At 40.2% G+C, this 26609-nt stretch overlaps 1 protein-coding gene across 8 annotated transcripts in view; it reads right to left on the minus strand.

Annotated features, from left to right (window-relative positions):
• The window catches only part of RAF1 (Raf-1 proto-oncogene, serine/threonine kinase), a 79191-nt gene that overhangs the window by 21515 nt on the left and 31067 nt on the right, over positions 1–26609 (minus strand). For 5 of the 8 annotated variants that reach the window (XM_068419835.1, XM_068419838.1, XM_068419836.1 and 2 more), the window contains exons 2-6: positions 12679–12734; positions 3977–4192; positions 2969–3081; positions 1803–1905; positions 117–274 (exon numbers count right to left, since the gene is read on the minus strand). In XM_068419835.1, coding sequence (XP_068275936.1) covers positions 117–274; positions 1803–1905; positions 2969–3081; positions 3977–4183 — 581 coding nt within the window. In that variant the 5' untranslated portion in view covers positions 4184–4192; positions 12679–12734. Of the gene's footprint in view, positions 1–116; positions 275–1802; positions 1906–2968; positions 3082–3976; positions 4193–12678; positions 12735–17851; positions 17977–23115; positions 23328–26609 lie in introns of those variants that run through there. The other 3 variants (XM_068419833.1, XM_068419834.1, XM_068419832.1) reach the window with 3 other exon arrangements.

Genomic DNA, 26609 nt, shown 5'->3' on the forward strand with positions numbered 1-26609 from the left:
GAAAGTGACTACACTTCCCAACAATCCAAATTTATCTCTATGATAAGAGATTAAAAAAAACACAATGCTTGTCTGTCAGAGAATTACTGTTGCTATTAAAAAGGAACAGCCCTTACAAGAGTTGCCTGATATTGCTCCAGTCGACACACATGGTTGGAACTTTAGTGCTGCAGTGTTCGTGGAATTTGTAACCACAGGTCTGACACCGAAACCCATTCAGCAGGAACTTCTGGCAGATGTCACAGAAAGCAAGCTTTAGAAATGTCTTCCGAGCCTAGAAAACACATTGAATGATTAATCCAAGCTACTAGCTTCTCTTCATTAGCCGAGATGGACACCTTCAGAGTTTGACACAAATAAATACCATGTTAAAATGTTAACAGTGCCCCCAAAGTGCTACTGAACTTAAAACCACACCTGAGTATTCCTGCATGTATTTCCAGCTTGGTCGGAAACCTGGAAAGCTTACAAACATTAGGGCTTTCTTTACTTAATTATTAAAAAAAAAATAATAATAAATTTTGTCAAATTCAAAAGCACTATTTCGTGCTCAGTAAGGTGACAGAGTTGGGTGGGCCAAGAATTGGGGTTTTTGTTTGTTTTTAGTATCACCAACAAGGTGAAGGAGGACCAGATCATAAGAATCAGCTCATTATTTTTTATTAGTCAAAATACTTGTGTGTTTACGACAAACCAATACCCCTTCCACAAGAGACAAATTTCTTAGTAAATAAAATAGTTTAAGGAAATTCTGGTTTTTTTAAATGGCATCTAACATTTTTTTAAAGTTTCTGAAATATGAAAAAAAGATTAAAGTGAACAAAAGGGTTTCTTCCTCCAGAGCATACTGTGGAGGAAGGCTCGAAGTTTGAGCTTCTTCCAGAGCTGGAGAAAAATATTCGTTTTCTGGTGACCAATCGCAGATGATTTTATCTGTAATTTTCTAAAAATGTAAAGTAGAAGCAAAGATACTTTCAGTTTTTGTAAATCAATCCTAACCATTCTAATGGATGTAAATTATAATCCTTTAGTTTTGCCACTTGGCACAATATATTTCTGGGACAAAACAACAAAAAGGCTAGAATATAGGAACAGAATTCCTTCTCAGGGAGAATAAAATAATGCAAGGTAGAACTGTTAGAGTTAGGCATTATCTCTTTGTTTAAAAAAAAAACAAACAACTCTATTAATTTGCTCTATACTGAGCAAATAAACCATTTTTGCGAAGAAACTACAAATCTGAAGTCTTTCATCCCCCCATTCTGTCCAATTACAAGGCAGCATTAGCTCACAAAACATCAGGACCTTGCAGAATTAACAGCACCCCTGTACATTCAGTACAATTACCAACAGTCCAATAAGTATATATATATATACACACACATATATATGTTTATATATATAAAAATGTACTTATCCAGCTTTTTTTTGCGCCAGAGACTGAAAATGCAAGTTACCTCCCAGTTCTGGACTTTGAAGACATGATACCTTAATACGACAGTTACAGAAATATATATTTATATAAAATAAAAATGGCAATCATCAGACCTCGGAAGAATACGTGTAATGTGAGCTCTGACACCTAGGAATCACTAAACATAAATAGAATTCTGGCATTTCATTGCAAATTGATGTTTAGCCAACCTAATTTGCAGGCAGTAGGGGTGAAGCAAGCCAATCGCCACTTCTGAAATCTTCTGTTTAGAAAGTCAAAACGTACCTAATGCCTAAAACATTCTTTGACTGAACATGTGCTTCAATTGATACAATTTACGCCAAAATCTAGAAGAGGAAAAGCTTACAAAATTGTGGGTAGTGAGTGGAACATGATCAAGAAAGTCCACTTGCAGTTCCTCTCCAATCAAGGAGGCAGCATCTGTATTCCAATCCAAACGCACCTTTTTTCTGAAAGACAGAGAAAACAGGGACAACAAAATTACTTTGGGGATAAGAAGTCTGGCCTAATCAATGATCTATGTTTTGTAAGTTTTCTCGAGTAAACTGAAAACAAATATAAAAAAGTGTGGCTAATCTCTTACAGTGAGTTATATTTCAGTGTCTTTCACTTAAAAAAATCAGAAGCAACTTCAAAAACATAGTGATTCACCTCTTTTTCTGTTTATTTTTAACATGTAAGTCATTTAGATAGACAGATTACTTGAAATAAGACACCTAGAAGCTGTAATGGAGTCACAGAAATACCCTTATAAACAAAAGATAAGAAATCATGAGTGGCAGACTTAGTGACATGAAAGCCATATTACGTGCTTCAGCACTGAAGTTACTGGTGACCTCAGAATGGACTCAGTTACACAGAGATGTAAACCCACAAATGACTGCCTCATGAGTGAGGCTTAGAAGAGCATTGAGCCCAAGCCTTACGAGGTGTGAAGTTAAATGTATTAACTCCATGAGATACCTTCACTCCCTCAGCTTGTAAAAGAATCATTTGGTATTTAATAGCAGCATCCCCGGTCCTACAAAAAATAAGGAATATCTGCAGTGAGAAGTCCAAACATTGCGAAGCTGTAGAGGAACGTAGAGCCCTAAAACTGAGCACACAGATGAGGCGTTCATTTAAGCTGGCTAAGAATCACTAGCACTAAAGTTTACCAACTACAAATGCAGAGGAGAAATGCACCTCAAATATGAAGGCATATCACATCATTTCATCTAGAGTATGACAAAAACCCCTGTAAGATGCTACAAGCACTTGAGTGTACCCCTCAATTTTGAGCATTTTTAATATTTAGCTTTAAAACAAAAATAAAAGTTTTAATAGCCAGAAAGCTGAAGGAGTTGCCCTAGAGGAGGGTAAAGAAAGCAACATGGAAGTGTTCACAACCAAACTGTGCTTTTAAAAGAAACTAACAAGAGAAAGGAAGAAAGCATTATTGCTGCTATTGTGAAAATCTTGGGTTTAGATTCTCTAGTCGAAAGTTTCACATACAACATTCCAGACTCTTACCCTTTTGGTTCAGTAAGAAGTCGAAAAACCGCACAGCATTCTGGCTGCAGACCTCTTACTTTAAGTGCCTTCATAAGACAGTCGTGTAAGGTCATCCCATTTCGCACATTTACCTGTGACCAAAGAAAAAAAAACATCTTAGTCAGTCATTGTGGAATTTGTTTAAGCTTTTTTTTTTTTTTTTTTTGAGGGGGGGGAGTAATTTTTTTCTCCTTTTCTTTAGAAGTTCCAGTAAAACTGCACAGCTGTTCACTTTCTGAAGTTAGAAATTACTTGTATGATGTAACAACAGACTGCTGCGCCTTCCGATTTAACTCACGGCACGTTAAGCCAACCTGTCAGGCAGGCATGTTTTCTGCCACATACGTAACTATCGTGTGCTTATGCAAAGAAAGTTTTTAACCCATTTTATAACTTTTAATTTCTTACAATTACTACTTTTCTGTGAAACAGGATTTTATACAGCACTAATACAAGTAGGTAGCCTATAAAAGTAATAGAAATGCAAGCTAATGGAGTTAACTTAAGCATAGAAAAAGGCTTAAGTTAAATTTCAGGGAACTTTGTGTAAGACTATTATTAGTACACTCAGCTCCAAGAAATCTAAAAGAAGTGTTCCCTCAAGAAGTTTCACTTCAGCTTTATCTACCATACTTCACTGTGGGCATCCAAGTGAAGAAAATGGTGACAGAAATGACTCCGTGTTTTACTTCAGAGGCATCATTGTTTAGGTCAGCCAGCTACTGTCTTTTAATGTTAAATATGTAAGCAAAGTACCTTGCTCAGGTATATTGGAAAAATAAGCACTGAGACAGGGAAATACAGGTTCTCAAAACACAGCTACACTGCTTTCAAAACATGTCCTCTAGAATTAACAAACTGATGACAACACACTTAATCACAATGAGATTTTTTGTGAAGCTTGGCATTTCTCTTGCCAGGTACACGTCATAGCATTACCAATGGGAAGAGTACAACATTTCTTACATGAAGGTAATGTAGACTTACCACTGTGCGCTGCTTGTTGGGCAAGAAAACACGAATAGTATTACTAGTTTTGGAAGTATCTGATATTTTGCCATCATCAGATGCTCGGCGTTGATAACCAAACTGCTGGACAATAGTAGGTGAAATGCAGTTTGGGCCATCAAAGACAGAATCCTTGAGTCCAAAACCATTACTGATAGTCTTCCAAGCTCCCTGAATGTGCTCCATTGATGTGGTCTAAGAAACAAAAATTGAGAGTCAGGGAAAATTAAAACATCCTTTGCTGTAAGTGGTACTCTTTCCATGTGAGACAACAGACCTCACAGCCTCTTTTGAAAGCATCTGAAGACTGCAGTGCCTGCTCCCTTGTGACATGATCAACCTACACATACATGGTACAGCTCACCCACATCTGCAAAATTAGCCTGAGTCTTGAAAGCATTTGACTTTCTGCACATAAACAGATCATCAGTAATATATGCATAATTCCTCTCACTGCATCGCTGGTGTCACAGCAGCAGTTTACTATCATGTTAATGTAGATAATCAGTGCCTGAGGGGTGTTCAGAAAGGTGGCTAGATGCTAGCTGAAGGCCAAAATCATAGAATCATAGAATGGTTTCGACTGGAAGGGACCTTAAAGATAGTCCTGTAAGCCAGACATGGCATGCAAGCATTAGCACAGACTTAGGGACAAAGATAAAGGTATCAGTGTATTTTTTCCCCCAGCTATCCAAACGTCAATGAGGCTTGAACTCCAAATTATACTCCAAATGCATCTTATTCAAAACTAGGCAAAAACAAAGTCTGACACAGTTTTGAACAATGAAATGTACTCCTTGCTAGATTCCCAAGTAGCCAGATTCATTACCAAGCTTTCAAAAAGAAAAAAAAAAAAAAAAAAGGAACAGTGAAAATAAACATGGCAGTTTATTTCCTCCATAAAACTGTATCCTTCTATAAACATCTGAGAAACTGATGTTCAGAACACTGTGCCAGTGCACATCTTTTGCCATGTTAGTAGATTGGTTCCAAATTAATCTTCAGTGGTTGTGCACACCACCTATATTCCTGATCACCTCTATGAAAGGTAGAGAAAGTCGTATTAAAGCTGCAAAGTTGAAAACAAATCAGTCAGGAAATGCCAAAATAAAGGTCTTCCAAGCAATCCTAATTCCATCCCCTTATGGTACAGCAAAGACTTACACTGAAAGACCTCCACTGTTCCCCTGAAATCACTAACAACTTAATTCAGCACATAACACCGAACACTCCTTTACTGAACACCTACCAGTATCTATTAAAGTGTCATTTCACGTGTGGTCCTCTATCCCTCCAATTCATTGCCTCATGCCCTTTTGTGTAGCACCCATGCCAAAAAAGAAAGAGCTCCTCTTATCCCAAACATTCACATGCTTACATCAGAGAAAAGACGATGGTGTTTGTTACCGTTGAAGAGTTAAAGTAATGGAATTCATGGAAAAAAAGATCTCCACTAGCGTTAAGTGTCCGTTTTGGGATGCCCCGAAGGATAAACTTTGAATTTCAGAGAGTTTTCACTCACAGCACAACTTCAAAAAGCCTTAGCTAGATTTGGAAGTACTTCACATTGCTACCGACCTAAACCCAGATCTGAGGAGTAGCTAGAAAGGCAACATGTAACAAACTCAAAGAAAAAGGTTTGGTTTATATGAAGCACCTACCATCGCCTGCAAACTCTGCAGCAGAACTCCTCTAGGCCTCTTACACTCTCTGCTACAAAGGGATCTTTCAGTCAGCTCATGAACATTTCTTTCACTGATAAGGTATACAATGACAACATACATATCCTCTCCTTCCCTCCTGCCAGTCGTAGTCATTCCTGCATCAATGCCATCAGTCGTGCAGGTGCAGTTGTTCAAAGGTTCAAAATATTTAAACGTCAGTAAGATTCAAAACTCAACACCCAATTGAAATCTAATAGGATTTAGATACTTGGAATTATTTTTTTTTAATTAAATCTATGGCAAATTACAACAGTCTTACATTTGATGTAAAAAGGGAACAAGGAACGGGAAGACACAGAGACATTCTGAAAAAAGGAGGGAGGAGGGGAGATAAAATTGAGAAATACAGCTGTGTTCAGCGTGCACAAGCAACTACAAGCACAACAATCTCGCAATTCACGTGCATAGCCCTGCTGTCAGGAATCAGAAAGGTGGAAAAGAGGTTACGTACACTTGCAACAACTGCATTATGCCTCTGTACAGCTAAAAGAGTAACTAGTTAGATGGTAACAACAAAACAGAGTGGAGATAAACTGTTGGGTAAGAGGAGTAAGATGAAACCCAGACAGCTTGTTCTCTTTCCTCCTCTTAACTTACCCACTATGGGGAACCCTACTTTATTTCACCCTTCCAGGTAGTAACTGAGATAAAACAAGAAGAGCAGCTCAACTGGATTTGTCTACAGAGTAAGCTGAGACAAGGAACAGCAGGGCAACCACCAAAACCTCCTTGTTGTCACTGCTGACATAAGTTGACTACACCCTAACGCTACAGCCTTTGTATCTAATATTGTGAGATGCTGCTAACATTTCCTGAAAAAATCAAGAGAAAACAGGAAATGACAAAAAATTCAAACTTGCACCTTGACAAAGCGAAGTTTCATACCAAAAAAGGTACTTCCCTGCTCTAACGGTGCTCTCTCATCCGAATATGAAAGGCCTACTGCATACTGTAGAACATCCTTCCAGTGAAGATCACAGAAACACGTTTTGAGGTTGTACACACAGTCAGAAAAACAAAGACAGCAACTGCCATCAGCCCTCTGTACAATACAAATGTCACTTGTATCTTTGATTATGCATTTGCACCCTTCTCCTTCCTATGATCTTTGCCTCAAGTGCTGGATATTCTCAGACCCACGTATGTTTGGCATAATCCTCTCTTCCAGCAATGCCCTGTTCTCTCTTGCCACTGTGCTTCATCACTGCATTTTTGCCATCTTTTTGGCTGCAGCTGATGACTGTGTCCCTGGCAGCTTGGGCTCGCTCACAGATGTTGAGAGGTTTTTTTTCTAGAAAATGAGAGTACCTCCTCACCTCAGCAGGCAACTTTAAAACATGCCATCCTTAGCTCTCCTTCCTGCCTAAACTGAAGGCTGTGGCTTCTACTCACACACTTCAAGAAGGAGCCACCGCTGAAGGGAGAAGATGAGAACTTGGCTCATATCTGGCTTGGAGTGGACAAAGACCTGCAAGTGGCCTGAGGGTAGAGGGGTAAGGGAGAAGAAAGAGAAGTTTAAAAGATATTCCCAGTCTCTAGGGAGAGACAGGGAATCCCTAATGAGAAGTTGCTAAACCTGCTCTTTGCATCCATGGTACAGGGCATGCGGTTGGTAAGGTGGGGCTTGTTGAAGACACAGCAGTAATCAACTGTCCTGCTGCTGACTTTTGGAACTGTTCAGACAACCCTCCTGTGGGATGACAGGATGCTCCCGCTCCTCAGAAATACCTCTGCACTCAGGCCAAGAAGAGTCTAGCCAAGAACACTTCGATTCTGATACTGCATGGGCAGCCACTGGACATGTCCGCGTCTCAAACCTAGTCACTGTTCTTATTTCAAATGATTATCACGGAAAAATAGAGCCAGTCATAAAAGCTACTTCTCAAGAACTAATTTATGAATTACTTACACCTTTCCCCTGCTCTGTCATGTAAAGAAAGCTAGCTTAAAAAAACTACATTAATATATACAAAAACGTCCACTTGGAATTCAAACAGCTCACTGCACACATAGATATGAGGTAAGGGAATTAGCAGGGCAACTACCTGACCAGCTTTTAACTGACAAAAAAGAAATATATATATACATATAGGTAATCACACAACATACCATTGCACACACACCCACGATTTCTAGTTGGTACATTGAACACAGAAGCAAGCACAGCAGCAGAAGACACCAGACACACTATTTCACAGGACACAGGTTAGCTGCATTTCTGGCCACCTTAACAGATAAGACGTGCACAGCACAGCTCACCTTCCAGTGTCCTGTAACCTATGCCCTAGCATTGATTTGTTTATTCATTTTGTGTCTTTTGCTCCAACCAATATTTGATGAAAGCCATTTTTCCTGAAACTAAACTCATTTTCTCCAACTCCCCCAAGGTCCACAACAATTCACTCCAGTGAAAAGATGTCTGATATGCTCTAAAGAGAAATTTATTTAAAATAAAGGAGGAAAGATTTTACACTGATGGCTTCATAAATGTGTTCTATTCCAGAAAAACTAGTTTTTCTTCCTTTAAATGAGTTACAAGCATGCTTCTGAAACATAATCATTACCAGATATTACATTTATGTTTATGTCATGCTCAAATAATCCACTGCCAGCTGAATGTTTTCATGCATCTTTCTACAAATTTTCTTCCTGCAACTCTTCACTTTCATGAAAATTACTTCAAACAGCCCGTCTACAACTGAAAAACTGCAACAGCAGCATTCAAAGACTATTTTAAGATACTAAAGTATGAGCATATCAGTCCTCTTGCAGATCCAGTACTGCTAGGAAACTGATACTGACTTGTTTCATATTAAACATTCAATTTAAGGAGAAAAAAAAAATCTCATACTGTTCCCCCACCTCCCACAGGTATACTGCGCACTGTGCCCAAGACTGCACTTTTAATTAGTACTTTTTGCATAGATTACAGATTTTGATAGTTATTTTGAACAAGCATTAAAACCAAATGCACAAAATAGCTATGCAATGTGCACACCCGACTAACAAATTCCTAGAGGTCATTCACTCATGCCCACTCAGATCATACACTTCTATCTTTCATTCGTATCCAAATGATACTTTAAGTTACTTTAACTTTTCCCACGACTAGCAAAAAGTGTTTAGTCTGAACTGTTAAAAATTTCAGTCTATCGCCCTAAGGAATACTGAAACTGGTGATGATGAAGCCTGAAAGTTTGCAGGATACAAAGCTAAACTCCTCTCAGTATAGAGTTTAGGTGCCTTGCCCTTTCCTTTATTTCTAAAACAAACACCAAAAGCTTTTAAAGAAAAGGTAAATCTGGTTCCCCCTCCCATCACACACACATGCTGCCATTTTTATCCACACAAACAATTAATAGTCACACTCATGTTTAATGAAATACATATACAAAGGCAAAACACCACAGAACAAAACCCAGAATCCAATTAAAAATGAACACTTTTGTTAGAAAATACATGCTTTAAAAGTTGCTTATAAGAAAAGTTTTCATCTCTGACACAAAAAGATCAATAATACATTTAAGTGTTGTCTTTTCTCAGGTCCCTCCCATACAGTAATTCTCAGTTGATTTAATACTGCATGGGTGACCAGTTGTCTGGGGAAAAAAAAAAGAAAGCACCATGAAACAAGTATCTATTGTGATATATAGCAGTATTTTTTAAAAGTTGCTTTTCATAGAGGAAGACAACAAATATGGGCCCATTCCTATATAATAAATAAAGCTGTGATCAATGTAAACATAACTGCAGTGCATGAGTCAGGATCAGTCTAACAACCCAACCAGATTTCTCGTACATCTACAAGGTTGGGATTTTTCCTTTGAATTCCTTAATTTTAAGAGATCAATGCCAAAAAGCAAGCTCCCCACTTGAGAACTGAGAAGAATTTAAAAATGAACAGGAGGAAATGTTATTGTTCAGGGAAGTGGAAAAAAAAAACAAACCAAAACAAAACAAAAAAAAAAACAACCCACAAAAACCAAAACTGAAAGATCCCATATAACTTCTGCCTCAATTCTGATCTTGGAAGTATCTTTTCTCACCTTTTTCTCTATTTCTCTGAACCATTCATTTCTTAGTTACTACTTCAGCCATTATGCTGCTAATTAAAGTATTGAAGGAAAAAAATAACACTGGTTTTCCAACAGGTGGGCTCTGCAGTAAGGAGGGCACAAGGAATACAACTCTCAGTCCAACACACTTTGAGATTGGTTAATCCTGTGCAAGATTAACACCTTTCTGTATCTAAAAATAACTTTCAGAGTAAAACTTTGGTTAGTAAGCATAAACCAAGCCGTACTACTAGGCAGTACTTTGGGGTCTGGTTAGTAGGTACTTGTCACCAAAACGATCTGCACCTTTGGCTGTTCTGTGCCTGCTCTCCTCTGTTGATTGGAATGGCTCCAGGCTGCTTTTCCTAAGCAATTTTTTGGAAGATCTGTTTGGTTTGTCCTTTCCACACAGATCATTCCCATGTCAGACACCCATTTCTTTGCACATTACAGTTCTATCAAGTTCAAACACGGAGCTCTACAAGTTTCCCTACAAAACCTGAATTCCTTCACTAGAGAAATAGAAGCACTGAACACTTTGCTTGTACTGAAAAGAGCACAAAGGGACATAGAATTCAAATCTTTCCCTTTCTCAAAGCAAAAAAGCAATTCCAGGTAAAAAGAAAAATGCAGTAGGTGCTTCCAGGCACTCAATCAGAACTTTTTAAAATTTTAGTTAAGTACTGCTGCTGAATTTATATAGTTTCACAAAAAAATGTTATTAAATTGCTATTAAAACAGCTATGAAAGGAAAAGGCAAGCAGGGAAAGTAGACACATTTTGCACATACATCTTGTACAAGTTTTGCTAACAAAGCACCAGAACTCTATGTCATGGAGTAAAACCTCCACTTTTTTTTAGTCTAATAATTTATAATTTTTATCTTATAATCAAAATTGATAAATATTTAGAGGTGGTCACTCAATCTTTTAAATGTGTTCTCTTAATATTATGAAGACTATTAAAGCTGATATGATATTTAAGACATCCGCATTTTTTAATTTGGTAAATTCAAATGCATTACTAGAAATAAGCAGCATACTGAACACTGCTTTCCTGTATCTGTTTGTATCACAATCACATTACATGACACTCTTGTCACACTTAGACTTCTTGTTTCTTCACCATAATATTAAATTCTTCACAGCAGAATCCTCCAAAGAAAAGATTTAGAAAGTTCTTCAAAGCAGACCTTGCATTGCAGAAGTGGGGCTATGAGTTTACATGTGTATTGACCTTACGCAGGCAAGACATTTCAGCCAAGCATTTTTTTCAATTATATCAATTATACATACATTCTCAGACACGCGCCTATTTGCATTCTGAACTTGCTCATGCTTGAATTTTTTTCAAGTATGGATGAAAGCCCCAAACTGTGTTTACAGTTGCCTGGAACTCATCCACTTTACAGCAAGGATAAAAAAATTACTCAAATGTCAGCAATCCACTAAATGTCCTTCCCACACGAGTTTTCAAGGATTAAACAAAAGTGACTGAGAATCTCAGCACAAAGAATTACTGGCTCTGTCCTCCCTCAATTGCATGTAGTAAATGGAGTAACACTGAGGACACCACCGCTGAGAACACACCAGCCTTTAAACCAGCCTCAGTTCTGCTGAAAAGGAACACATCGAGATTAGGTGAGTGAAGTAACTGCTGGAGCTGCTGGCTATGCAGGGTAACCGGACAGTTCAGACAGACCACGGTTACTGTTGAAATACCACTGCAAAATACCAGACAGCGCGAGATTATCTGTACAGTTAGACAGAATAGGATGCAGTGATCCAGCTAATTCAAGAGTTAGGTGTTCTCTGCATTCACTCGGGGGAGCTTTAAACGAATAAATGTAGTTTATTAAAGGTGGGCTCTGTGCCAGAACCAGCAGTGCCACTGGGAGGTCAATTCTGCAATTCTAAGAGCCTGGGCACAGAGACAATGCACAGAGCAGGGCAGCGAAGGGGGCAATAGCACCAAGAAACGTTTGGAAGGGGCCTTGAGATATTTTTCTGTGAGAAGACAGAACAAATGATTCTCCCTTGTATTTTATAATAAAGTGCACCTGGGAATAGTTGAACATATGTTTCTGCAACACGAACTAAATCTAACATGATACTACTTGAGTATTTTAGTTACAAACTGCCTGGACAGCTCTTTACTAATGTTACTTTATTGTTTCCTATGCACCTGTATTTGTAAAGAAGCCTGCATGAAATGGCAAATAAAAACTGAACGTAATTAAAAATTACATAGTCTAGACAAGCAAAATTACTTAGACTATGTCAAACATTTACTGCCTTGAGTGCCTCCAAAAATAAATTATGCTCCATTTTAGTAAGATAATTTGAGATATAGTTAAATACATCTGTGAAATTACCATTCTGGTTTGGGTGGGTTTTTATTTATTTAACAAAGTGCCGTAACAGACTTTTTGTTTCAGAGGTGCAGTCTCAGAAAAAAAAAAAAACAAACCCACTTGTTGGAAGATAATGTCACAGACATGATTTACATTAGGTCTGGATTATTCACAACAGACCTGTGGTTGTGTGGAAAGGCAAATACTATTTGAAGAAGACAGGCAAATATCAAGATCTAAAGTTCTAAACTGAGGAAGGGCTTTCCCCCGCAAAGTTAAATATCCACACAGACTGACTAAAGCAGGAGCTTAAGTTAAACATACACTCCTGATAAAGGAAACACTGAAACAACTGTAGGCATCATATCCATTTTGTGGAATTTCTCAAAAAAAACCAAAAAGCTAATTTCAGTAGCAGTGAAAGAATACAGGCTTAGAGCTCGGTTGTGGCAAGCTTCCCTTCCCCCAGAAAAGACCGAGGGACCTTGGAAGAAAGAATGGGGCAGGGTAACGAGGAAGGGAAAGATAACCAGAGAAAGTTATTTATACCTTTCGTTTTCCTTTAAGCGAATGAAGTCCTATGACAAAAGGATGAAGTACATCATCTGTGGAAGGTAACACAAAAACAGAAGTTATTTACTATTTTAATAGACAAACTTACATGCACAACATAGCAAATTAATTTAAAAAATGATTTTGTGAATTACATCAATAATAAAGTTAACTTATCATCCTTCTACTGTTAAGTGTTTTCAGGGCGTTCTAGCCTTTCATTATTCTATGCAACATTTCAGTGTAATGAGATGCACTGTTTTAAGGCCAGACTATGTGACAACCAAATGCTACCCCTGCTCAACACAATCTCATCAAGAACATCATAAAAATCTCTTACAGGTAAAAACTCAATAAAGTAAAAACGAAGTACGAGTTGAATACTTCCTTCTCAGGCATCAGTTCCTTACTTACACACACAAACACCTTGCTGGCTCACAAATGTTATGACAAATCTTGGATCCAAAACAAAAACAAAGAAAGTAATAACAAGCTAAGGCTCTGAAGGCTATCTGTATCTTGAATAAAGGCATTAACAGTAAAAGCAAGAACTCCTAGGGAAGCTGAAGTCTTAATCAAAAGACTGGAAGCTCAGATTAGTTAAAGAAAGAAGTGTAAGTCAAACACACAAAAACATTCACTAGATAGTCAATGATAAAATGCCTTCTCACACAAAGTTCCCATCCTAATTAGCAATTCCTAAAACAATCCCATGCAAGGATGATTAGGGAAGGCAAAGATGCAACACAGTCACAGAGTTGTTGAGGCTGGAAAGGGTCTCTTGAGATCATTTCCTTCAAACCCCTGCTCAAGCAGGGTCAGCTACAGCAGGCTGCCCAGGACCACATCTGTTGGGTTTTGAGCATCTCCACAAATACACACTCCACAGCCTCTCTGTGCAACCTGTTCCAGTGTTTGACCACCCTCGCAGTAAAAAAAGTGTTTTCTCGTGTTCAGATGGAGATTCACGTGTTTTCATTTGCGCCCATCGTCCCTTGTGCTGTCACCGGGCACTAGCGAGAAGTCAGGTGTCCTCCTCTTCATTCCCTCCCACCAGTGTATTGATATACATTGGTAAGATCCCCTGCAAAGCTTTCTCTTCTCCAGGCTGAACAGTTCAGCTTCCTCAAGTCTGTCTTTATATGAAATACAAGTACACATAATAAAGATCTTATACTGCTAGCTCACTTTTGGTTAGAAGTATCCTCTCTCCTGGATAGAGCAGGTCAAGGGGGGAAGCTGCAATGATTTTACCCAAGACAGCAAACTCCCAAAGACTAACAAGAAACCAAAAGAATGCTTTGGGATCGCCACCTTGAGACACTTAGTAATTTTAAAACTAAAACCTACGTACAGTCTGAACTGTACCTTTACCCTGCTTCCCAACTTGCACATCTCTCTACAGCGAGCATTCAGGAATGTGACACACAGAACATTGTGAATATGGTTTCCATCACGGAAAAACATAAGCAGGGAGACTGGAGAACCGAGGAAGGAATGTTGTCTTTCGCACACCAGAGGAAGAGTTGATGTTTAGTTCTAGCAGAAGACAACCAGTCAGCAGTAATGACATATTTAGGAAATAATCCACACTTAATCAAGGTGGAGGAGGTGGTGTTTGTTTGTTTGTTTTACATTACTGAGGAATAAGGTGTGGAAAGTGATGTGACCAGAAAGTATGTGGGGGGCAGAAGCAAAGAAAAACCAGGCAAGATCAAACCCACGGTAAGAACCATAAGAATAAGCAGAGAACCAGAGAAAGGCACCCTCGTAAGACCCCATATAGGCATGGGGATGTAAGGGGGAAGTGTTGGCTTTTTTGTCTTTTAAAAGTAGCTACGTTGACAATTAGCAAACTGATAAAAACAAGGACACAGTTTTGATCCTCGCATTTAGCTAAGAGGTCAAGGGATTTGTAAAGACCGCTTCCTGAGGAAAACAAGAGCTAAAAACTGAGCTGAAAACAGTCTGGGACAAACTTTGAGAAAATTAATCCAGTCAGTGTGACAGATAACATTAGAGGAAAAACTGATGGGGAAGGGTAGAGGTTTTACAGATGGAAAAGTTAAAGCATTTTTATTTTAAAATCAGCCAGAAGAAAAAGGAATCTCATATACAAATCAAGAAGAGAAGGCATAGCATAAAACAAGTGTGATGGGTTGAAGAAGCAGCAGGTACAATATTTCTACCTGCAATCAAAGTAATAGCTGTAAAGGAGTAAAAATCACGTATTTTTCTTGATAGATAGAGATACATGAAAAAAAAAATCAGTATTTGCTAAGAGAACTGGCAATGAGGAGGGCTTAAGAAGCAAGTGAGTTGATAAAAATACCAGCTGTTATTGCAGATGTGAGAGTCAATTAAATCTGAGAAGCAGAATTGTTCACCTAAGACAATGGCAAAGCCGAGGGAGAAGAAAACGACTCTGCAGTGGAGGAAGTTTGCCTCCTTGCAGGATTTCCACCTGAGACACTCCACAGTGCAAGAGAAGGAGCAAGGGAAGCAGGTGTTCTGTGAGGGGAACGCTGAACTCGCACAAGCTGATCACTGATCATACTTCAGTGTCAAGCCATTGCTTTTGAAAAATTAAAATTTCTGCTACTAATATACACCTAATTGCACAAAGAGCCAGAATGAGAGTTTGAAACAGAGTTTTAAAATGATAGGTTTGTGTTTCAGTGTGTCAAGTCACTTTTGAACTAGATGCTGATGGTTTTAGAAAATATACCTGGACAATACTGTATTTAAGATTAGGTAATCACAAACATTAGACATTCCAGCACTGTGATCCAGACGGTCATACATCTGCATATGTGACATCCTATATGCGATACCTCTACAACTGAACCCCGGTGTCACACTGTTATGGCATTCTTGCTGTTTCCTCCAGTTTTCACTACAATCAGTTTGGTAGATACAACACCCTCTCACTGGCAGTGCTGAAAGTATAATCCCAGAAAAAATATTAAATTCATTTTCTACTGTGTGAAGGAACCATCAACTTAAAATTTAATCAAAACCAGCTAGGCTTTTTAGAAGTTATGACAAAAACCTTCTACTACACTTATTCTGGGGCTACATTGTTAATTCCCTGTCTTTAAAAAAATCACATTGCCTTTTTAAAGCCTCCACATGAGAAACTCTGAAAGACAAAACACTCAATATTCAAAGGAAACCAAAATTAAAAAAAAAAAAACCTCTGCCAGACATCAAATATGCAAACAAAACTGAAAGAATATCTTACAGCTACAGTGGTAGTGTTATTTATAGTGACAGAAAAAAACAAATCTTTTCAAATGTAAGACAATTTTAGCCTCAATCTGCCTGATAATTTTACTGAAAGTTTTCTTCAGAGCATAGAGCACTTCTGTAAAACAAAATAATTCCAGGTACTGTCCTGTAATTTAACATCACAAGGGCAGATCTTACTGGAATAGGTAAAAATAGCACTAGCGAACATGCCAAAGGAGAGTCTTTCCACTATATGGCCAGTGCTTAGATTGCAACATCAGCTGGCTCTCTTTTTATAACCTCTTGATTGCCAGAGAACAAGTTACACAGTCAACTTAAAAGGTTTGAGAAATCTACGAGTAAGCTCTGGAACTCACTTTCAGCTGAAATCAATCCACTGTATCACTCTGACACAAACACTTTGTTTCAGCACGCGATTATTGCCTGTGTAAGCTTTATACTTGCTTCTGAAGCATTTAACAGATGAATGATGTAATTCAGAATACAGTTTATTTTTTTGTTAAATGTCAGCATAAAATTAGAAGCTTGCACACTTTGTTGTTTCTGTTGCCCCCAACTCCAACCACCCTGGAACAACCGCTCCCTGGCACCTGAACTCTAGATGGGGTTTCTTCCATGTTTCCACACAAAGATAACAACCGTCACAATATGAACATTTAAAGCTGTTAGACCAGTGATCAAATGGAGACAGAAATGTTTTGCTAGAAGGAATTCATGCTCCTTCGCCAGCAGCTTGACTTACAGATGACTGAACTGCAAAGGAAACCAGTACCCTCCCATCTTCAACACCACAAACAGGATTCTGCCTGCTCATGCCTACAAATCGGTATTGCTGGGACATGGCTTTCCAAACGTATTGGAAAGGGAGATGGGGAGGCAAAAGAAAGCTACAAAAAAAGCAGGACGTCGCTTACCTTGCACAGTTACTCTGACATTTTTTCCCTCAGTCTAAGAAAAATGGAATGATCAACATACTCAACTCTCCTTACGTTTGAAAGTGCTGCCATAATCAAAAATGTTTCTTATTTGCACACAGTGGCCCCAGTACTGTCTATATAAACAAATATACATAGGCCTCATGCAAATTCAAAAGCAGACAGAGTTTAGACACATTTGCCATGCTTAATGCACGAGTTTTACAACACAGGTTTTACAAAAAAACCTCAGAAGATTACAACAAAGATGTGCCCAAATAAAGAACTGATAAGGAAAAAAAAAAAAAGGTATTTTAATGGGCTTATGAAATAGATTAGACCTGAAGGAATTCAGAAATCATCAAAATAAGGAAAATATTTACCTGACATTAATCTTGGCACTAATGATTGCTAGGTAAATTCTGAACTTCTGGAATTCTAAAAAAATAGTTTTATAGAATCTGAAGTTGTAGTCATACCCTATGTCACAAAGTTTAAAAAAAAAACCAACAAGTTGTTATTATATATCAAATACACCTTTTCAACTGGAAGCTAGCAAAGCAATTATAGGTTCTTTCACCTCCACATTAAGTGGAAATAAAATCCACCTTGCTCTGATTTCTTTTACAAGAAATTTATAAAAATATTTGATTTTCTACAATAATCATTTGGGAATAACACAAGCAGCATTTTTTTGGGTAGCAATAAATCAGGATTTTTAGAAGTTTGTTAAAATATTATTAACTAGCATTTTTTCTTCTCAGCAACATCACCACCATTGAAGCTTCCAGTCTAATAGTCCTCCCCACATCTGCTCCACTACTTTGCAGGACTATCTCCTACATTTCTGTAACAACTCCACGCTAACGAAAGGGAGTACACGTATCTTCACTTGTTTCACTATGCTTCCTTCAGCTTCACCAAGAAATTTATGTAGAATCTCACATGTAGTTTCATCTACAGAGGAAAAATTACAGAATAAACTAAAAAGGATGACAATTTACTTGTTTGTCCAACGATCAGTCACAGTGGGGGAGACATCATCTCTTCCACAGGTAGTACGAGAGTAAAGAGAGAGCAGTGCCTTTTGTGGTACACCAATGGTCCCGACAGACAACTCTAGAAAATACTGAAATCATGACACTGTTAAATGATTGAGAACACAACAAGAAAGTGGAATATGCAAAAACTAGCTCAAATTACTGACAGAGGTGACAGGGACACGTACTGGAAGCAAAAGACTAGTAAAATAAAAGACATTACAAAAAAATAAAAAGGAAGATTAGTCATATGTTAAGGTTTTTCAACATATACCTAAATGTTAGCCCTACAAAGGTACAAAGGCATTAAAGCCATCTTCTATCTGCACACTACTTTGCATCTCCCTCTTGCTCGTCTCTCCAGCTAGGTGTCCCTAAAACACTCATTTTCAACATTCTAGCTTCTTCTATAGTGAAAAAATTTATGTAACAGAAGACTATAATGGGGGCTCTGAGCCATTTTTCAAAGTCTAAACCTCTGAGCCAGCTTTAATTAATATGGTTAACCCCATGCCACACCCAGCTGCAAGTTAGTGAAGCAACCTCCCCCTAGCTGGCGAACTAAAAATATACAAGATGTCTCAACTGCTCTTAACCAATACTACGTATTTCAACTGGAATGCAATATTAATTAACACCCTTTTGTCAGCTGTTTGTCAGAAATGAAGTATTTTAGGGTCAAACCAATAGCAAGTATGCAATGTAAGCTGAAATCTGGAACGAAGAAATGTAATGTAGTAGTAAAAGAGAACAGGCAGCACTACCGTAATCAACTCAACATCTGCAGAGAGCCACAACACAGCAAGTGAAATGATTCCACAGAGCAATGAAACTGAGAACAACAACAACAACATAAAAAGTGGCTTATATCAGAAGAGCTGGAGATACAGGTCCCATTTGCAGATTTTCTGATAGCGCGAAGAAAACAAGGCAGAGTCACTTACGCACTCACCACACGCAGAGGTTATTTGCAAGGCAATTCTAAAACTCTTTTGCCTGAAGTTGAAACCAATCAGCTTTGATTTAACTGTGCTACTGCTCAGCTTCATTTATGCAGGCGTGCAGGATATGTTGGGAACATGCACAGGAGAAATGGCAGAACACAGACACACCTGCAACTGCAAACAAACCCAATGACGTGCATCTGCCACCGTATTGTCCTCTATGAATCCAGAGGTTTTCCGCAGTGAAATCTTAGCTCTAAAAAGCTTGTCATTCCCCACAAGCAAGCAAAAACCTCTGGAAAACCTATCACTCAATCACATTGACTATATTCCTTAAAACCGTGGAAACAAGGATGCTCACCTATGTAAACATTCTATTTATTAATTATCAGTTATAATTCTTAGCTCTGAAGTCTACCAAGAAAATACTTTACTCGTTTACAAACCACTCAAGAACAGCGCTTTATGCTCATCTACTCTATGCATTGCAGCACTTCAGTACACAAGATGACCATCCTCCATTAAACCGTAAAAGGTCAGTCCAATACTGCTGCAATAAAATCAACTTTGTGTGAAACAGATGACATTTATAGTACAAACACAATATTCAAGTCACAGAAGGAATAAACGTGCGCCAGCTGCTTTCCAAAGCAAAACTGTTGTTACAAAAAATAGTGTACGCAGCAACTGAGAATGATTCACAGAACTTTGTCCAAAACAGACTTTCTTCTCAGAACGAGGAACATCACTAAATACATATCTGGATTACCCATACAGAGTAAGTTGTATCTACTTTATGCTGTCTCAAAACTCATAATGCTCATTGCTAAAATACCTTGTTAATTTGTCGTAAAGCTAGCACTTTTACCTGATTTCCTAGTGTTACATCAACTCCTCTTTCAATTCACTTCCAGAGCTGACAAAACGTTTCCACAACTTTATTCAATACACAATGGATATATTTCATACCAGAAAATACTTAAGGGTTTTGCATAAGCAGTTACACAAAATCAATCAAAATCAGTACAATGCAGATGTAAACACATCTGCTCATTTACAAATTAAACTTATGTGAAACTTACTGAAATCATGCTTAAATTACCATGCAGAAATTTTAGTTAAATCACAAGTTTTAACCTTGCTTTGACTATTTTTGTTACTTCCCCAAATAAAGATAATTTTGACTTATGCAATTTGATGTTTTTACAAGAAATAGAACGCTCGCTTCTATTTCTCTTCACAGTTACAGAGTCTTTAGATTTCTGCATATTTAAGTTAGAAGATGGCCCTGGAACTTATTTCTTACAAAACGATCATCTTTTTCAATTATTCATTTGTTTCAAGCTGAATTTGCACGGAAGTTTTGGAAATTCAACTGCACAAAAACATGTTACCCTTGTTTCCTAGGCAACTGCTCTTCTAGGATCATGCCACCCAGCTGTCCTTCTGCCTCTCCTCCAGCAGCTCTTGGACATATTAGCTTATTTCACCTAAACAGGTAGGCAGAGGCATCAAGAATATGAAATTCTCACAGGTTCTGGAAATAGGAAGCCAGAGTACGGAGGAATTCTTCGCTCTCCTGCGCTCTTCACCAGCTGGGGCACCACAGCGCAAGCCTTTGGTGTGCCAGCTGCAGCAGCACATCACCACGTGAAGAAACCCAACCAAGAAAAAACCCTCCCTCTCATCTAGCAGCAGAGACGATCAGAGACCCAAATACAAATCTGTAACGAACTAGACTTTGCTAGTTCATTTGCTCTCATAACATTTTTAGGAATATAAAAATAATGTAAACATTTTGTATGCGTAACACAAAAGTGAATTTATCAACAGAACTCCTGCATTTGAAACTGACCTCTTTTTGGACTTATTTATACATAGTCATTCAAACTAACAGCTTTTGGTTCTCACCTCCTGCAAAAGTTTTAGAACCAACAGCTCTCATGATCTCAATATAATTTGTTTTCAAAGACAGAAACCAAGGAAAACTCGTTTTTTGCTCAACTCCTGGTTTCCCAACAGTGAAGGAGACAAATAAACAAACTAGGGGGAGGAGGGGAGTCTACGTCCCAGAAGAAATGAGTGCTGATTTAGCATACCAAGAAGTGCTGACCAATGATTTCCATGGGTCATGTTTGTGGTTTATAAAATACGAGTTATTTTAATAAGTTGTAGTAAGTTCAGGCCTTGAGACAGCAGTAACTTCATATGTAATTTGAACAGACTTTGTCGTTGTTAAAGAACAAAAAATGGAAAATTTTAGGTACACACCAAAGGCATTCAACTGAAAAAAATAAAGTTTTGTATCTTCTTTGGAAAAAAAATAGATATTTTTCTCTGCTACTTCCAGATTTTCTGTCAAAGCAGGTTAGTCAGCAGTGTTGCATAATAAGTTGTCCAGTCCTGAAGATATCAAGTATGGCAACAAACCACAGGAAAAACACATTCCAGATTTCTGAAAGCACCACCGCTCCAACCCAAGTAAGCTACTTCACATCTGATTTAATAATCTAAGATTAAATTGCTTACCATATTAATCAGTCGTCCTTTTCATAAATATATATACAGAACCATACGCTTTTGATTACTAATTGTAGCCTTAGGGTTTAGCTACAGAAAATATTCATTAAGACAAACTAAATTAAAGCCACTTCCATTCTGAACGGGTGTCCACGGAACAGATTTAACTGACCTGCCTGAAATTAACTCGCACATTCACCAATTCAATCCTTTCTTCTGCACCAACACTGCAGACCTGTCCTGAACGATAAGCATGTCCATGCAAATTATATCCTAGTTTTACCCGATGCAGTGATCGTTTAGGCAATATCTGGAGCTGAGTTTTTTCAGAAGCATTAAAATAAAAAACACTTTGAAAGTCTTTTGTACAAAAGTATTTTCAGACATTTTAAGCTGGCTTAGTTTTTTGCAGAATCTTAGTTTTACTCTATTACAGACCCTTCTTGTTCTGCATACCTACAACAACCTACAATTGCATCTGGAATGCACACTGTGCTGTAGCAATTCCACTACAACTGGTTTTGAGGTCTCATTGTCCCAGGTAAGGTCTCTCTATTTACGGATGTCACTTAAAGGCTAAGAAGGAAAAAAAAATTTACACTAATTATTTAAGCTGACGTAGGCGAGATGAACAATGGACAAGAGACGTGCTGCTTTTAGCCCAGGCAGGTTATTTGTGTGTACATTTAGACTGTAGATAAAGAGTCCAGAAACAGCACAATCCTCGAGCCCTGGCTCTGGAGCAACACCATTTATACATGGCAAAGTTGTAACAGTTCAGAAGAAATCGAGAAACTAAAGAATCTTACTCCAGTTTTCAAAATGTCTTTTTTTAAACTGAACCTAAGTCGGGGAAAAAAAAAAACAAACAAAAAACAAGGAAGCAGCTCAAACCGAAGAATGCCTAAGAGAACGCACGCAGCTACGCTAACACAACTTAAACGCATTTTCCGTTCTCGGTTCATAAGACAGGAGATCAAAGGGGCAGAAAGGCGAGGGAGTCCCCGCTGGAAGCACGGCCGGGATGAAGCTGCCCGCAGCGGCGCGCAGAGCCGAGGGGCCGGGCAAGCGGGGCCACTGCTGGGCATCGCCCCGCCGGCCGGGGCCCGCGCCAGGAGCCCGCTGCTGGACGGATGCCCGCTGCTCGTCCCGCCCGCCCCGGCCGCGCATCCCCCTCCGCCAGCCCCCGGGGGGCGGCTCCGGCCCCGGGGCTCCGCCGGGCACTGACAGGCGGCGGGCACGACACACCTCCCCTCCCACCTGACCCTCCGCGGCCGCCACGGGCCCCAGGTGTCCCGTGTCCCCCGCCTCCGGCTTTTTGGCACCTTCCCCGCTCCCGGTCCAGGCCCGCCGCGCAACCTCGCCTCCCGCGGCGGGAGCCCCCGCCCGGGCCCCGCGGCGGCCAGGGCGGCCCCGCGGCAGGGACGCCGGCCCCGGCGGCGGAGGGGAGGCGGCGCGCACTAGGCGATCCGACCGCAAAGGGCTCCGCGATGAGCCGCGGCCCGCAGGCACGGAGACGGCCGATCCCCCCTTCTTCCAGCCCCGGTCCCTGACAGGGGGCGAGCGGCCGCCCTCCCGCGGGCTGGTTTCCCTCAGGGCCGAGGCGGCGGCCGGGTCAGTGCGCCCGGGGGGGCTGAGCCGCCGCGGCGAGCAGCCGGCGCCGCTCCAAGCCCCAACACCGAGGAAGGGAGAGGCGAAGAGAAAGGGGAGAAGGGGCAGCCCTTCTCTCCAGCCGTTCCCTGCCTTGTCCTCCGCCGCTCCTACCTGTGTCACTCCCTCCCGGCGGCTCCCCCCAGGCTCTTGTCCCGCTCGGCGCCGTTCGTTTCGTTCCTCATCTAAAATGGCGGCCTCACACTCAGCGAGACATTTATCCTCCGCCCATCGACCGCTCGGCGCTCGGCGCCTTCCCTTTCGCCTGCCTCTCTTTTCCCGTCCTCCTCCTCCCCGCCTCTCGGCCTGACCGCGGAGCGCCGAGCTGCCGATAGACCCGCTCCTCCCCGCGCCCCCGCCCCCGCTGCGGGCCGCCATTTGGGAGCGGCGGCAGCGCCGGCGGGGCAGCCCGGCCGCGCAGGGGGATGGAGCGCTCCCGCCGCCTCCCTGCTCCCCCCCCCCTGCTCCCCCCCCCCTTCTGGGGAACCGGCCCGGGGGTGGGGGATGAGCTCTGCCGCTGCGCCGGGGCAGCTGGAGCGGGCCGTGCCGGGGCGACCGAGCCGCCTCCCGTCAGCTCCCCAGAGGGAAGTGGGGGGAGTGCTGCCGCCAGCCTGGCCTTGCAGCCCCGCGCCACCCTCTCAGCCCTGCCTGGGCTAAATCTCTTGGGTTTTTGACAGTTAATGGAGTGAGGCGCTTAATTAAGTGAGCTCCCGGGTGTGTGCGCAGCGGCGGGCCCCGCGGGCAGGGCCGCCCCCTCCGCGGGCCGACACCTGCCTCGGCCGCGCTGCAGAGCAGAGCCCGTAAGTCTTACCTGTTCCAAAGCAAACCCTGTTTCTGCAGGGAACGGGCAGAAATTCCCAAGGGGCGGTACGTGCTGAGAGGGGAGGGGTGTGAACTGCTGGGAAAGGTATCTGGGGAGAAATAAAAAAAAAATAGCGTGCAGCCTGTTTTCCTGGAGGAGCCAGGGAACAGCTGTCAGACAGCAACCCCCTGTGTGTACCTCGGCACAGCCTCCGTGTAAGAGCAGAGATACTGAGGGGCTCTGCTGCCTGTTGAGGTACTGCCGGTGTACCACAAACTAACCTGTTCTGGGTCAGGCTTTGAAAAGGTACAGCACTGCACATTGAATGGTAAACAGTTTATCATCCCAAAACAAAACTTCTAAGGATAGTGATTGCAAAGTAAAACATTTCTCCTAGAACTGTTTTTAGAGAGCATACGTGTTTGCATTTACAGTCATACAAGTTACAGTAATTGTTAATTAAATAAGCATTTCTCTAAAAAGAGCCTCCAGCAAAACTCGCTCAGCCTTATTTGGGATTTCTCTACAGAAGAAGGTTTATTCTGATACAAACCAAGGCTTGAGTTCAGCTAGTCACATTAACCTCCTAGAAGCATAGCAAGGGCAAGAAAAAAGCAGCACTGTTGGGCTTGCCTCTCCTAAGCATCAAATAAGAAAAAACCATACAAAGTCTTTAGCTACTGGTGCCCTTCCCAAGAGGTGTGGTTGCCAAATAATAGGCGACTGAGGTGGGGATGGCAACCAGGAGGTCTAGAAGGCTGACACAGAAATTTCCATGTCTCTAGAATACTGTGATTCAGCTCATTACTCCCATATATTCTAGCAGGTATCCACTTACTCCAGTGTAATAATGGAGTTATTTACTCCATTATTCAATTTAGATGATATTGCTAAAAGAAAGATTTAACTAAACTTTGGTAGCACTCTTTTAGAAGACAAACCACAGGGCAATTTCATCCCTTCTGTCAGGAAAAGCGCTTATTCTCTTCCTCATAGCCTTGGGCTCAGACCTACTGAAAAAGCCCAGAAAAACAAACCCAGACTAAGATAGTATCTACTAGGACAAAATTTATGAATGTGAATCATTCTTTTCAAATTCTTATAGAGTAGCTTTTTTCTTAAGTGTCACATTTAAACTGAAGTCCTCTGGTGCACATGACAGAGTTTACATGATTTAAACAGGAGTCATAACCATGTATCTGACTGCGAGTGTTGGCTCAGAAGCAGCAAATAAACACAAAGCAGTATGTACAATAAATATGCACATGCTTAAGACTAAGCATATCTGTGTAATATAGTAGACTGTAGTATAGATTTTGGCAAAATATGCAAGAGGACCTTAAAATATTGTAATGTAAAAATATGAATAAGAACATGCCATGAGAAGCTTAAAAAGAAAAAGAGAAAGAAAAGAGGGAAGACCACCTCAAGAAGAGGTGGTTTTGACAGATCATTCATAAAGTTTTAAACTTCTTTTCAAAGAGTAGAAGGATCAAGGATTGTAGTCATGGAACAAATGAACACAGATATGGAGGAGGGCAAGCCAAATTTCACATAGTTAAACCATGGAGCGCATGCAAAGAAATAACAGTAAAAACAAGAAAGAGAAAGAAAAGCAAACAAGGAAACCAAGCAAAGAAACTCAAATGTTACAGCACTAAAGTAGAAGGGAAACGAAAATCGTCAGTCTTTCCAAAATAAACTGAAAATTATTAGCATTCTTCCTGAGGCTGATCTGGTTTCTGTTTGTGTTTAGTGGTTGAGTTTACAATATTTTTAACGTGAATGTCCAGGTATTAGACTTTCATTTGTCCAGGCATATAATCAAATCTTACATTTTCACCATCTGAAGTGTTTTCTGCCTCTATAAAAAGCAGTCTGAGGAGTGGTTAGAAAGACAATGAGAACCAGTACCACTAGGGTCTAGCGTGGGCTAGGGACAGTTAACTATTATCTTGAGATACTAGGCAAGTCTGTCTGGTGGCTGTAGACTTGGGGACTCCCTGTCATCCAGTGGGTATGTCACACAGGCAAAGCCATCTCAGCTTCACAGACTTCAGTTTCCTCACAATTAAAGATGGGATGGATGATGCTGAGTGACCGTCTTCTCAAAGAGCTTTAATATTAACTGCTGAAAAGAAGTATGTAAAGATTAAACCTATTATTTATTTGTTGTGGTTCAGTTTGCTGTGTGCTATATTCATGTATTCCCAGTCTACTTAACTGGGATTACTTGGGGAGTCTCAAAAAATAGAAAGTGTTTTAAGTGGCATCATATAACCTTAATTGTATCTTTAGTATATAAAATGCCTATAAGCCTCAGAAGAATGAGTAGCAAGAATTAGGAGTGTACTGCTGGCTGGGAAAAAGAAATGTATATACACACTTTATTACAGAATTTTGCATATCAAATGTCAGTCCCTTACTCCTCAAGCCAAGGATTGCTATAGAGAAACTTTGCAATTTTATCCAGGGTTATTCAATCTGAGCCACATTCAAAGCATTGTCCTTCTGCATGTTATTTTGATATATGCTATAAATTATTCTCCTATTCCCCCTGACTTGATTTAAGTCAGGTTAGATACAAAAGAAGTCCAACATATAGAGGCCATGAGGAAAGTGGCCTTAAACAAATCAAGCAATAGCAACCTAAAAGAGAAGTACTCCAAATAAGGAATATCTTATTTGTATGATGGTACATAAGCTATTTATATTTTATAGTTCAGCTGAAAGACTTTATTATTTCCCCATGTCACTGAAGTGATCGAAGAAGAGGAGTGGGAATGTAATTTATAGTTTGTTTGGG

This window comes from Nyctibius grandis, chromosome 29, assembly GCF_013368605.1.
Source record: "Nyctibius grandis isolate bNycGra1 chromosome 29, bNycGra1.pri, whole genome shotgun sequence".
NCBI classification, from domain to species: Eukaryota; Metazoa; Chordata; class Aves; order Nyctibiiformes; family Nyctibiidae; genus Nyctibius; species Nyctibius grandis.